Consider the following 14,956-nt stretch of genomic DNA (forward strand, 5'->3'; position numbering starts at 1 on the left):
GATCGGTGACTTAGATGAGTTAGGCATAAGTAGCTTAGCTTAGGTGCACCAAACTACGTCGACTCTGATCCCAGTGAGGCTTGGGTACGTAGGCAGCTTGGATGCTTGATGGCATACCAATCACGAGTCGGCTCCACACATAAGTGGTGGGGTTTTGTACATTAATCCTTAAATTAAAAGTAGTGAAATCACTTAGGACTTCCCATGAAATTAGAATTTTAGGAGAACTTTCACTTAGATTGAATTCAAACAAGTTAAGAAAATCAAGATACACATTTAGGAATTACATTGAAATTAGATCTTATGATGCATGTCACGTAGTTCGCACATTAATACAGAGTTAAATGAGCCATTTAAAAGAAATTCAAAAGAGTTAACTTTTGGAATTGAAGACCGATTATTGAGCAGGAATGGTGCATGTGGTGGTAACTCCCCATACCTTCCATTCTCGTAACCAGGTAACGAGTCTAGATTTCTGGTCAATTATGGGTCCTAGATCCCTCATCTAGGTGGCGACTCTGTCACTCTCTTTTGCGTGGAATTCAGATTGCCTTAGTGATCCCAAGTTCACGGAAAAGATGAATTAAATCACACCTTGCTAGGCTCGGCAGCTTACCCCTGCCCTTATAGGTACTGGGTTGCACGTTTGTTTGCACCCTATGGTTTGGTTGCTGCATGCTTGGTTGGGTAATTAAAATCAATAATAAAAAGCACACGCCAATCGCGTGGGTACGAGAGACCAAGAGAGAGTGTAGCACATCGCGCGCTCGCGACCCTCTCGCGGGATCGGGTCCCACACCAACCCAAGAACATACATAATACCTTGGATTTGTTTTTTGCCAACCAGTGTAGAAACCACGATGGGACCAATTCCATGGGCATTGACATGATTGTTATCACCCATCCTTACTCGTGGTTTGACAGTTTTATCTCTTTCAAGAAAATAATCCTTATTCCCAGTCATGTGGTTACTACAACCACTATCTAAATATCATATTTCATCATTCAATTCAACATTAGCAGTTAGACATGACAAAAATATGTTATCTTCTTTTTCAACTTTTTCATCACTTTTCTCTTCATGATAGTTTGCTTGTTCCCTAGCCTTTTGATGACAATTTTTTTCAATATGACCATACTTTTTGCAATAAAAACATTGTGGTAAATTTCTATTTTGATTTCCACTATTCTTATACCAACAATCATTATCAGCATGATTTGATCTTTTGCAAATGGGACAAAATAAAGAAGTAGATTCATGGTTACCTCCACCTTGATATCTTTGATAACCACTAAATTGGCCTTTATCTCTTCCTCTGCCGCGGAATCCACCACGTCCACGACATCTTCCTTCTCAGAAACCTCTATTTGAATCATCTGATTTTTTCTTCAAATCCACTTTTGATTGAAACGCTTGTTCTAGTGGATTTTCTGTAGTCCTATTCAATCTTTGCTCATGTGCTTGCAGAGAACCCATTAATTCATTCATAGAATATGTAGATAAATCTTTAGACTCTTCTATGGCAGCAACTACATGAGCAAATTTATTTGGAAGACTCCTTAACACTTTTTCAACAATTTTTTGATCATCTAATTTTTCTCCACAAGTTCTTATTTGATTTATAATAGAACTAACTCTAAAGAAAATCACTTGAATTGATTCAGAATTTTTCATATTCAAATTCTCAAAATCACGACGAAGGGTTTGTAACTTAACAGAAATTACCTTCGTAGTACCTTAGTATTCTTCTTGAAGCAAATCCCATGCTACTTTCGATGTAGTTACAGCCACGATCCTTGAAAATATTGGTTCATCCATAGCTTGTTGCAGGAGGCAAAGAGCCCTTGCATCTTTCTTTTTACTCTCCTTCAATTCATTTTTTTGTGCCGTGGTCAATCTTTCCACTTCTGCAAAATTTTCATGACCACTCCACCAATTCCCATAATTAGTAAGACATAAATAACGTCTTCATCTTAATTGACTAAAATTGAAAATTATCTCCTTCAAATAAATGAATACTTTGCTGAAAATTTGAAGAATTGGTGTTACCAACCCTTGCCGGTGTTTTCTTAAGTTTGCCCTGGCTTTTCTGTTCTATGGAAATTCTAAGACCTTCTGCTCTGATACCACTTTGTAGAATTTGGGAGCAAAAATAATATAAAACAAGAAGAGAATAAAATGAGTTTTTTTATATTAAGAACACAAAAAAAAGGTGGAACGGTTCCCTTTCTCTCTAACGTTTCACATATTCGTTCATTCTCTAAAACAATAATAATCAGCCCTTTTAAATAGAATTCGTTTCACCGACAACCAAATCCCACACGTTCTCTGTTTTTCTAAAGTCGGTACTTCAGATGCTGCAATTGATAAACTTCTTAACCTATAAAATAGCTACCATACTTTATCTATTCACTAAAGAGTTCTCGGTTTTTCTAAAGTCGGTACTTCACATGGCTGCAATTGATAAACTTCTTAACATATAAAATAGCTACCATACTTTATCTATTCACTAAAGACAAAGCTAACTGATAAGACTTCTAGAAAGACCCTCTCACAGATAAACTTCTAATATATGATGGACTGTATGAAGATAACTATTGTAACAAATAACACTTCAACTCTCACGATTTCTATATGGGTGGGCCCTACAAAGTTTGAATTAATTAATAATTCCAACATGTGCATGTGGTGTGTCGTGGGTGGCCGGCTGCCCATGTGCAGCTACCATGTTAGCTAGACCAAATGGCAGGATGAGTAACAAGTGTTTCATGCCCGTGCACTGTAGAAAAACCTCATGCACATGACAAACACGTTTTTTCCATTTGTATGATTTGTATTCGTGTTATGTATCATGTGGTTGTATTTATCTTTCATATAAATCCTGTTTTTGGTTTCTCGCCTCTCTTTTACTTCATATGTCAATATTAGATATCATTAATTTATTTTCCAACCACCCTTATAATACTGATTTTTAATTATACCAGTTCTCCATTTGCTGCTTATAAATACCGATTCTTGTGACATCTCCATTCCAAAATACAATATTACTGCCCATATGTTTCTTTGTATGATTTCCCAACCTTGGCATTACTATGGACCTTGTAACTGCAACCCCTTCTTTTGGTTCCATCATCAATTCACTAGAAGATGGGAAGCCACAAATCAACCGCAAATTGGAACCTTTTCACGTACCCAAGCGTTTGGGGAGAGAATATAAAGTTTGTTCTTACACTTGAATATGGAAAAGAGCTTGCTTTGATACCAATTTGTCAAAGTAAGATGAGTTGCAAGTGCAGTGCTCAAGAAAAGAGAAAGAGAAATCTGAAATTTTCTAAGACTTAGATTACTCATTTCTTATGCGTGACTTATCATTTCCTAGACAAAGATATTTCCCACACATGTCAGTTTCAATGGTCTTTCTTTTTCTAGACACACCCTCTCAATAAACTATACATTTCCAAGGCTTTTACAAGACACCCATTTCCAAAACATTACTCAGACTTATTTCTAGAAAGGACATTAATTTTCAACACAGTAGGTAGAAAGGACATTAATTTTCAACACAGTAATTTTCCAAAGGGTTTTGCTAACGAGTGCCCTAAGGAGCATTTAAAGCACCTATTTTCATGTACCCACACTTTTATCCTCAAAACACATTTATTATTAGAGAACCGTTTCCCACAATTTCATTTCTATTACGAGAAAATAACAAGAATACCCCTATGTTATAAAAGATAATAGCCAAAGTACCTTAACCCATTTTCAATGAGATTGAAATATTTTTTTATTTTATATGAGATAAGTTTATTTTTGTCATTTTCATGAGATAGTGTATTTTGTCATTTCTATGAGATAGTGTATTTTGTTCATAGGATCGATGATCCTAACCTTCCAAGCTATGCATTTTTTTATATTGTGGTGTCCATTTTAAAATTCCTCAAATCAAAGGGTTAAGATCATTCTATGGAGAAGATTTTACGGGCCCACACTATCTACATTAGGGCCCAACAAATGAATGGTTGGATCACCCACCCAAACAATGTCGGCATACGTACACGTTAAGGAGCATTTAAAGCTCCTATTTTCATGTACCCCCAACAAATGAAAAAAAAAACGTGTGCTGACATTGTTTGGGTGGGTGATCCAACCATTCATTTGTTGGGCCCTAATGTAGATAGTGTGGGCCCGTAAATCTTCTCCATAGAATGATCTTAACCCTTTGATTAGAGGAAGTTTAAAATGGACACCACAATAAAAAAAAATGCATAGATTGGAAGGTTTGGATCATCGATCCTATGAACAAAATACACTGTCTCATAAAAATGACAAAATACACTATCTCAGGTAAATCACCTATTTTCATGTACCCCCAACAAATGAAAGAAAATACGTATGCCGACATTGTTTGGGTGGGTGATCCAACCATTCATTTGTTGGGCCCTAATGTAGATAGTGTGGGCCTGTAAAATCTTCTCCATAGAATGATCTTAATCCTTTGATTTGAAGAAGTTTAAAATGGACACCACAATAATAAAAAAATGCATAGATTGGAAGGTTAGGATCATCAATCCTATGAACAAAATACACTATCTCATAAAAATGACAAAATACACTATCTCATGAAAATGACAAAAATAAACTTATCTCATATAAAATAATAAAATATTTCAATCTCATGGAAAATGGGTTAAGGTACTTTGGCTATTATCTTTTATGACATAGGGGTATTCTTGTTATTTTCTCGTAATAGAAATGAAATTGTGGGAAACGGTTCTCTAATAATAAATGTGTTTTGAGGATAAAAGTGTGGGTACATGAAAATAGGTGCTTTAAATGCTCCTTAACGTAAGGGCACTCGTTAAGGAGCATTTAAAGCACCTATTTTCATGTACCCCCAACAAATGAAAAAAAAAAAACGTGTGCCGACATTGTTTGGGTGGGTGATCCAACCATTCATTTGTTGGGCCCTAATGTAGATAGTGTGGGCCCGTAAAATCTTCTCCATAGAATGATCTTAACCCTTTGATTAGAGGAAGTTTAAAATGGACACCACAATAAAAAAAAATGCATAGATTGGAAGGTTTGGATCATCGATCCTATGAACAAAATACACTATCTCATAAAAATGACAAAATACACTATCTCAGGTAAATCACCTATTTTCATGTACCCCCAACAAATGAAAGAAAATACGTATGCCGACATTGTTTGGGTGGGTGATCCAACCATTCATTTGTTGGGCCCTAATGTAGATAGTGTGGGCCTGTAAAATCTTCTCCATAGAATGATCTTAATCCTTTGATTTGAAGAAGTTTAAAATGGACACCACAATAAAAAAAAAATGCATAGATTGGAAGGTTAGGATCATCAATCCTATGAACAAAATACACTATCTCATAAAAATGACAAAATACACTATCTCATGAAAATGACAAAAATAAACTTATCTCATTTAAAATAATAAAATATTTCAATCTCATGGAAAATGGGTTAAGGTACTTTGGCTATTATCTTTTATGACATAGGGGTATTCTTGTTATTTTCTCGTAATAGAAATGAAATTGTGGGAAACGGTTCTCTAATAATAAATGTGTTTTGAGGATAAAAGTGTGGGTACATGAAAATAGGTGTTTTAAATGCTCCTTAACGTAAGGGCACTCGTTAAGGAGCATTTAAAGCACCTATTTTCATGTACCCCCAACAAATGGAAAAAAAAAAACGTGTGCCGACATTGTTTGGGTGGGTGATCCAACCATTCATTTGTTGGGCCCTAATGTAGATAGTGTGGGCCCGTAAAATCTTCTCCATAGAATGATCTTAACCCTTTGTTTTGAGGAAATTTAAAATGGACACCACAATAAAAAAAAAAGCATAGATTGGAAGGTTAGGATCATCAATCCTATGAACAAAATACACTATCTCATAAAAATGACAAAATACCCTATCTCATGAAAATGATAAAAATAAACTTATCTCATATAAAATAATAAAATATTTCAATCTCATGGAAAACGGGTTAAGGTACTTTGGCTATTATCTTTTATGACATAGGGGTATTGACAAAAATAAACTTTTTCCAAAACATTGACACCCATTCTTCTTTGTTACTTCAGGTGTCAATATTACATATCATTAATTTGGTGTCAATATTAGATATCATTAATTTATTTTCCAACCACCCTCATAATTCTGATTTTTAATTATACCAGTTCTCTATTTGCTTATAAATACCGATTCTTGTGACATCACCATTCCAAAATACATTACTGCCCATATATTCCTTTGTTTGATTTCCCAACCTTGGCATTACCATGGACCTTGTAACTACAACCCCTTCTTTTGGTTCCATCATCAATTCGATAGAAGATGGGAAGCCACAAATCAACCGCAAATTAGAACCTTTTCACCGAAGCGTTTGGGGAGATCACTTCCTCGCCTACTCTCGTGATCAAAATGTATGGAGGGTGAGAGGGTTCGTTAAAATTTCAATTATCACCTTTCGTTATGACAAATATCGAAAGTTGTGTAGCTGATGTATCCTGATAGAAGGCAGGGATTTGCAAGGGTCCATCACAAAAGGCATTTCGCGGCTGGTCTGTCACATGTCACATGTCAGACCAGCCAACTTTTGTCTGCATTCACGAGGTGGCTGGTCTGAAATGCAACAGACCAGCTGCGAAATGCCTTTTGCGATGGACGCTAGCAATTCCCTAGAACGCATGATGATAGTTAATGCTCAATTCAATGGTTTATTTTTTTGTATACTCACCGATCTTTTTCATTCTATTGTATCTATTTAACTAGTTGCGGTCAGAAAAGAAGGAAAAAGGATCTTTGTAAAATTTAACAGAATATAAAATTTTAGGTTTATGTTTAAAGTAGGGAAGTAAGAGTTAGTGAGATCAATTAAGTTGAATTATAGCCTTTCATAATTACCATAGCTAATGTATTTGTTCTTTAAATGGTACCATGTAGAAGTTGGATGCATGGACTCAGAGGGTTGAAGAGTTGAAGGAAGAAGTGAAGAGAATGCTAAGCGGTGCTAAGGGGTCACAACAAGAAATTGAGTTGATTGACGTGCTTCAACGTCTTGGAGTAGCATATCACTTTGAAAAGGAGATCTATGAAGCACTACATCAAATATTTGAATCTCATACAGATGCTGTTGACGATGATTTGTTTGTTGTTGCTCTCCGATTTCGACTACTAAGACAACAAGGGTTTAATGTGTCTTCAGGTATATATTTTTTCATTAATTTGTTTTCTTCTTTCCGAGAACTCGTCACAAGCTTTCTCATTGATAATTTATAACATGACGTTGTTGAGTGTTGATGAAATAGATGTATTTTACAAGTTCCATGACGTGGAGGGAAACTTCAATGAGGCCTTAATTAAAGATGTGAGGGGACTGTTAAGCTTGTATGAAGCCGCACATCTCAGCACAGAAGGAGAGGATCTATTAGACAAAGCCCTTATATTTACGCAGAAACACCTTAAGTCTGGTATAAGCAATCTTGATTCTAAACATGCAACACAGATAGAACACGCCTTAGAGATGCCCTTGTGGAAGAGTTTCCAAAGGCTAGAGCATAGGCATTACATATCTATTTACGAAGAAGAGAAGGGACGAAATGATGTTCTGTTAGAGATTGCAAAGTTGGATTTCAATCTCTTACAATCTTTACACCAAAGAGAGTTAAAGGATCTTACGAGGCAAGTTTATTTTAACTATATATGTTACCGAGCTATAGAGAAACCATCAAAGCTGGTGGCACTCCATTTACAATAAATTGATAAATTATATGGTGCCTGAGAGTCAAGTCCCGTGTAAGGTGGTACGATGAAGTACCACCATTGATATTTGATCCAACAGCAGCCCAATTTTAAATAAGTCAAATATCAAAGGCGGTACCTAGGGGTGGCAATGGTTCGGTTTCGGTTTAGTTTGACCCCAAACCGAACCGAACCGAACCGAAACTGGAATCGGTTCGGTAGTTCTACCGAACCGAAATTTGAATCGGTTTGGTTTAACCAAACTGAGACAGAATTTTCGGTTCGGTTTCGGTTCAGTTCGGCCAATTTTGCCACCCCTTACTCATAATCATTGGGGGGCAACGGTTCGATTTCAGTTCGGTTTGACCCCAAACCGAACCGAACCGAACCGATCATCGGTTTGGTTCTACCGAACCGAAATTTGAATCGCTTTGGTTTAACCAAACCAAAACCGAATTTTAGGTTCGGTTTGATTGCCACCCCTAGCGTTACCGGTACCTCTCGCACACGTCACGGTCGGCCACCATATAAAATCTCTAATAAATGAGTTCTTCAACATCATATTATCTATTCTAGATATTCCTTTTCAAAAAAAAATTATCTATTCTAGATATAATGGGAACATTAATGTTTTTATTGTATTAGGTATTAGATGAAATGAAACGTTCCACATTAGATTCCCTCTTGTTAAAATAGACTATATTGATATCTCTTACAGGTGGTGGAAGGACATGGATCTTATAGGAAGCGTACCTTATGCTAGAGACCGAATAACGGAATTGTACTTTTTTTGGGCGATTGGGGTGCATTTTGAACCGCAATACTCTCGAGCTAGAATAATGGCTTCCAAAATATTGGCCATAATATCAGTGATCGATGACATTTATGATGTGTACGGTGAATTTGAGGAACTACAACTATTCACGGATGCACTGGATAGGTACTCGACTTACATGTATCTTTTATATCTACTAGTTGCGATTTATAATTATTTGTTTTTTTTTTTAAAGGAAAGGAAACATTCATAAGTAAGATATAGAGAAAATTTCAACAGAAGATGCCATAAGAAATCCATCATAGAAGCAACAACATGTATCTTGAACAAAAAATAATGAATAATTGAAATATATAACAAATTTAAGCCTAAAAACAAAGGAATTCATGACATTTCTCCAAGTAAATCATGAACCCGAAACAAAATTAGAAATAAATAAGTTAAAAGGGACTACTACCTCTGCTCGTACACCAGGCATGGGAGGGGAATCCAGCAAGGCTCATATTTATTTTTTTATTCCATCCAATCCAAGTACACATAATTCATACAGAAACACACAAATGTTAGAAAATCAAAATAAGACTTATCAATCAGACTGTTCGAACTTGGAATCACTAATAAAAGACTGAAGAAAAACAAAACTCGTAACTAAAATAAATCATCCTATAGTGTTGTCCGTACATGTGCTTTTTGAAAAATAAGAGACTACAGGGGCTTACACAGTATAAAATAATAAGTGGGGAAAAAATGACAGAAGTTTATCACTTTGAAAGAGAAGGCAAAACCAACATGTTCTTACAAAACTTAAAATAGCAGTTGTTACTCTTAAATTTTTTTCCATAGAATACCGGTTTACCACGTGGTTTTTGACCACGTGGTAATGCTTTATTTATACCAAAGATCTTTGTCTTTTTCTATCCAAGCATATATCTACTACTATATATTTACATATATACATTCCTTTCACATCTTTTATCCCACACACAGCAACAGATTCACAAATTGTTTGCACTAATTAAAATACCCAAAATGGGTTGGACGTATATGGATGGGACCCACCCAATTTGCCACTATATTTTAATTACACAAAAAATCCGTTCTATTATTTTACTCAATAAAGCTCTAATATTTATTTCCCTTTATGTCCTTAGTTAAAATTTAACTAATCCAAGTATTTGTAATAAATACTTTAGAGTATACATATTAATTTTATATGTACATTTTTCCCTTTCAATTGTCACGAACCTAGTTCGCGTGTGCAACTCTATAAATGCGGGATCCGTATCCAATGGATACATATGGGTCAAACGAGTAGTGAGTGGGATCGTTTAGTCACGCAGTTTTTGACCCGCATATGCATTTGTAAAACCTTTGATAAACCTTTTATCAAATTCACCTGGCCAGGTAATATCATTGGTCTACTGCTCTTGACAAAAACTGCAGATGATCCCCAATAATTTGGGTGGAGAATCTCATGCCGGGTATCCTTATTAATCTCGAAGGTTTGTCAAACATTCCAGTACTACCCTTAAGTGATCCTTAGTGGAACCACTGTTAGATAGACCAAGAAAGAAAGACGTGCCCACAGACTAATATGATCCCTCAGGTCAAAGGACATGTAAAGGGTCTTGTCTGGTAGAATAGCCTTACCATCTCCTGTCAACAGGCTAATCTGATGTGATCCTGTTCAGTGCACGATCCTATTGTTGCACCCACTCTTCTAGCTTAGGGTCAACTACCCGAGTGACTGAGATAAGCACTCCATGACACGTGCATGTAGGTTAGATTGATGTTAGTTGTATACAGGAGAAGATGTCCAATCTTGTCCCCAACTATGAACTTTTAAGGTCTGCAAAGATCCGGAATTCCATATCTCCTTGCTTCCTGAGATCTGTGAGTCTCTAAGCATGGGAGTCCTACTTTGCTACCTAAGGACAAATATGTGTCAATATCACAGGCACATCTCACATCTTCAAATAATAATACCCAATATTGTCATTAAATAAAAACTTTATTGATATTCAATCAATTTGCACTGGTTTTTAGGGCACTAACTCTAACAAAAATCAGAGAGGAATATGCAAACAAATTTTTGAGAGAAAAGAGAAGGTGAGGAAGCAGGGGCGGAGCCAAGAATTTACACTTGGGGGGCCAGACTAATTTACACATGCCTGCATTGGTCATTGGGGGGGGGGGCGGCATGGCCACTAAACTAGCTAAGCATGTATCTATACCCATGCACCATGCATATACACCCATACACCATAAAAGAGATTTTTCGAGACATTGGGGGGGGGGGCCATGGCCCCCCTCATGCAATATGTGCCTCCGCCCCTATGAGGAAGATCAAAGTGAACCCACCCTCTGTGCATTTTGGGGATCAGAGGTCTCATTACCGCATGAAATTCAAGAGTTCACATTTAAGAAAATCTCAAAGGAAAGAAAAATAGACAAACCATTGATTGAGTTAGAAAACTCCATCTAACATATTCATAGAAAGCAAATCACTACATAAGTCATTATCTGTTGTGATCAGATCATGCACTTGATAAATCAGACCAAGTATAATCAGAGAAGAAAACCCTCATGATTCGCTGGGAAGAAAAGTAGGCCACATCCAGCTACAGACAAAACCCAGGCCAAAAAATTATAAAATTAATTAGAAAGCACAAACCACTCTACATATAGAAAAATCTACAGCACTCCAAAGCCCTCAAATACTATTAATTATGTGGTAAACTCAACATTAAAGGTGCATTGAAATGGAAAATAGGAAGGATGGAAGTCTTCAAGATTTTCACGACACTACTTTCCTAGAAATATTGAGAGCCGAAACGACATAAGAGGGAGGTGAAGCGACCTTTTTATGAATTAACTTATCAAAAAGGAAAGAAGAAAAGCCATGCATTTTGAGAGTGTATGAGTTTTAGAGAGAGAGAGAGAGAGAGAGAGAGAGAGAGAGATATAGAGAGAGAGAGAGATAGAGATTTTTGGAATTAAAGGAGTATTATTGCCTAATTAAAGGAAAGATAGATTTTTAGAGGATTTATCTGCTAAATTAAAGGAATATTACTGCCTATTTAATGGAAACGTGGAGGTGAAACCAATATTTGGTAGTAAGATAATCAGCAGTACAAGATCATTTTAAAATGGAAATTAAATAAAAGAGCTTTAAAATGGAAATTGATTTGTTAAATAGAGATGTGAGTCTCTTTGGGAGTAAATAGGAAAATTAATTGGGGCGTAATAAAAAGCAATCTACGGGATACGTTTAGAAAGAGAAGAGGTTAGAGGAAATTATGGAGGGAAAAGGGGATAAAGAGAATAGGTGTAGAGAAAAGTATGGAGGGAAAAATGGGATAAAACGTTTGGCATTCTTTTAGATAAATATAAGCATCAAAGACTAAAACATTTGGATTTCCAAAAACGGGTTTGTATAGGAGGGGCTGACACGTGGCACCACTCTATACGTAAATCCAAATTGTAAACGAAATTTGCACAGAGGGCGTGTATAGGAGGGGCTGACACGTGGCACCACCACAGCTTAGAGGATTCCGCTTTACTTACCACCACAACTTAGAGGATTCTGCTTTACTTATATATATATATATATATATATAGATTGCTTTGAATAGAGACTACTAATTTATAGCATTTTGGTTAATATGCCAAAGGACTATAACGTGTGACACATAAAAGAAAGAAGATAAGTTACATCGCAAATTATACTAGACACTCATCACAAAATACAATACAACACGGGGCCGTTTGGATATGCGGATTTTAGAATCCAGGTTTTTATTTTGAAAACAGTGTAAAAGAGGGTTTATGATCAAGCTGTTGTATGCTGTAATGGCAGCGTTTCTTGGATTTTAAGTAAGAAAACTAGGTTTTAGAAATCTCTCATATTCACGTATCCGAACGGCCTCTTTTACACTGTTTTCAAACTATAAAACTGGATTCTAAAATCCGTGTATCCAAACGTCCCGTAAATGTTGCCACCACCCTTACATGTAGGGCATGTTTGCATACCATGAAACTAAAATTAAGGGATTATTTGTTTACCCAGCGCAAAAGAGCAGTAAAGTGGGCCATGAGAGGGAGACATGATAATGACGCGAATGAGGAGATTGGTGCGATGATGCATTAAAAAACAGGGAAATAGATTCCTGTTTTAACACTCACCACCTCCTCAAATCTTTCTCTCCCACGTCTGTATCACTCTTCCATGAAATATTTTTCATTGTTTCCCAACATGCCCTTAGACATCCTTTGAATTTTCATCTCATATACTAATATGGCTCTTGTGACTCTCTCTCTTTCCCCCTCTCTCTCTGTCTCTCTCTGCTCCATCCTCTTTTCTTTAGAAGATACAAACTAACGGGCCATTTGCCAAACAACACAGTATCACCCAAGGTGATGGAAAAATATTACCCACCATATGCATAGAGGTAATCTGATTTTTAACTGAGGATATTTATGAGTTTTATAAATTAGTCCACATGTCTACCACCATATCTTGTAAGAAAATGACTTCTTAGTTTCATGTGGCAATCATTAATAGGCCAAGAACTGATATTGTGAATGGCTAATTAATTTCAGGTGGGATGTTGAGTCCGCACATCAGCTTCCAAAATACATGAAAGTGTGCTATCTTGCGCTCTTGAGTAATGTCAAGGAAATAGAAGAGGAACTTGCAGCTGATGGAAAGTCTTATCGTGTACCATACGTAATAGAAGCAGTATGACATCTTAACATACATAAAATTTGAGCCATATTAAGAACATTTAAATTAGGCTACAGATATTAGCAATACCATGTTTTGATCATAATTGCACTCACTCATCTTGTGTTTTATTATTTAAACGGCTGGCAAGGTTATTGCAGTTCCCAAAAATACTCAAGCAAAAAGAAAAGATAACTTGAATTTTATTCAACTATTAAAACATGGGAGTGCCAATATCAACATCCTTGAGTTGTTTAGGGAAGATAACCTTGTGTTTCCTTTTCGATGATAATTTTTTATGTCCTAATATTATGGTTGAACAACTTGCCCTTATCGCAGGTTAAATGGTTAACAGGAGCATACTTTACTGAAGCTGTATGGTATAACAAGGGATACGTACCTCTATTCAATGAGCATTTAACCCTCTCACTGATCAGTTGTGGTTACCCAAGTTTAACTATTCTCACTTTTGTTGGGATGGGTGAAATTGCAACAAAGGAGGCATTTGATTGGGCAAGCACAAGGCCCAAGATTGTTATGGATGCAGCAATAGTTAACCGACTCCGAGATGACATCGTGGGAAGCAAGGTAGGATGCTGATTTACATGAAACATTTACAGTAACATTGTGGGGAGAAAAAAAGCTCAGTGGACTTAATAATATGATGAATTCTTAAAGGGAAGGGATATATCCGCCCCTTTGGATTACTTGGGACACCCAGCAGCAGTGTATCAAGGACAGCAGAGGGGCTGATGTACTTCATGTCAGAAGGATTCAATAGTGCTGATTGCTACGTACACTGCTGCTGGGTGTCCCAAGTAATCAAAAGGGGCAGATATATCACTTCCCATCCTTAAAACAACCTTCATATTCTTGTCATGTCTCATGACTCTTTTAATGACAAACTACCTTTTCAATAAACTAACATTAATTCTCATCCCAACAAATTACATACCTCTAATTTCTTACGAGATTGCTAACTCTACTAGAGTTAAAAGCTAATCCAACTAAACAAAACTTAGGGATGTACCTATATCTAAATAGAAAGGTTTTTTATGTCCAGCCATTGAGTTATTGGTTGAGTAAGTCCTTTTAACCCAAAAAAAAAGAAGAGAAAAATCATAATACAAGATCAACTAATTAAGTAGCATGAGTCAAGAAGATAAAATGTGTAATTATTTTTTGTATTGATTTTAACATTATTTTTATGTATCATTGAGATTTTGAAGTTTGAACAAGAACGAGGGCATGTTGTATCATCTCTCGAATGTTATGTCAAGGAGCATGGGTGCTCAAAGCAGGAGGCATGTGATAAGTTGCAAGAATTGATTAAGATTGCATGGAAAGGAATAAGTCAAGCCTGCCTTGACCCCCCAGCCTCACTTGCTCTCCTTATGCGAGTTGTCAATCTCGCACGTGTTATGGAAGTAATGTACAAAAATGATGATGGGTACACATTTGCCCAAGGCAAGACCAAAGAGCGGATCATCGCATTGTTTGTTGAACCGATTGCCCTTTAAGAATAGATGTGGTTCACTTAGTTTTATGGCTAGTTTAAATGTGCCTCCATAAAGGATTGATTATCTTACTATTGGATGTAATATGTAATAGCATTAATAGTACTTTGTGTTTACTATGTTGTCTAAATTGGTGGATAAATAATATGTAAAAGGGTTACTAA

At 36.3% G+C, this 14,956-nt stretch overlaps 1 protein-coding gene across 3 annotated transcripts; it reads left to right on the forward strand.

Moving 5' to 3' along the window:
• Positions 1–6,268: 6,268 nt before the first annotated feature.
• LOC143856789 (putative terpene synthase 2) lies at positions 6,269–14,956 on the forward strand. Of its 3 annotated transcripts, none has more exons than XM_077367069.1 (7): positions 6,269–6,465; positions 6,977–7,238; positions 7,342–7,714; positions 8,493–8,714; positions 13,152–13,290; positions 13,615–13,863; positions 14,505–14,956. In XM_077367069.1, exons 1-7 carry the CDS (start codon positions 6,313–6,315, stop codon positions 14,793–14,795), a joined length of 1,689 nt encoding a protein of 562 aa, XP_077223184.1. In that variant the 5' UTR covers positions 6,269–6,312; the 3' UTR covers positions 14,796–14,956. The 3 variants fall into 3 exon arrangements, with proteins under 3 accessions (XP_077223184.1, XP_077223186.1, XP_077223187.1); XM_077367071.1 differs by having other exon boundaries at positions 6,269–6,456; XM_077367072.1 differs by having other exon boundaries at positions 6,269–6,456; positions 6,980–7,238.

The sequence above is a fragment of the Tasmannia lanceolata genome, unplaced genomic scaffold (assembly GCF_043159265.1).
Source record: "Tasmannia lanceolata isolate RefF3 unplaced genomic scaffold, GAP_Taslan_0.1 ptg000023l, whole genome shotgun sequence".
Lineage (NCBI taxonomy): Eukaryota > Viridiplantae > Streptophyta > Magnoliopsida > Canellales > Winteraceae > Tasmannia > Tasmannia lanceolata.

Bases quoted from the DNA above. Each gene is read 5' to 3' on its own strand.
- LOC143856789 (XM_077367069.1), top strand. From the start codon at position 6,313: ATGGACCTTGTAACTACAACCCCTTCTTTTGGTTCCATCATCAATTCG. The intron at 7,239-7,341 runs GTATATATTTTT...TTGATGAAATAG, and splicing joins AGGGTTTAATGTGTCTTCAG to ATGTATTTTACAAGTTCCAT. The intron at 13,864-14,504 runs GTAGGATGCTGA...GAGATTTTGAAG, and splicing joins ATGACATCGTGGGAAGCAAG to TTTGAACAAGAACGAGGGCA.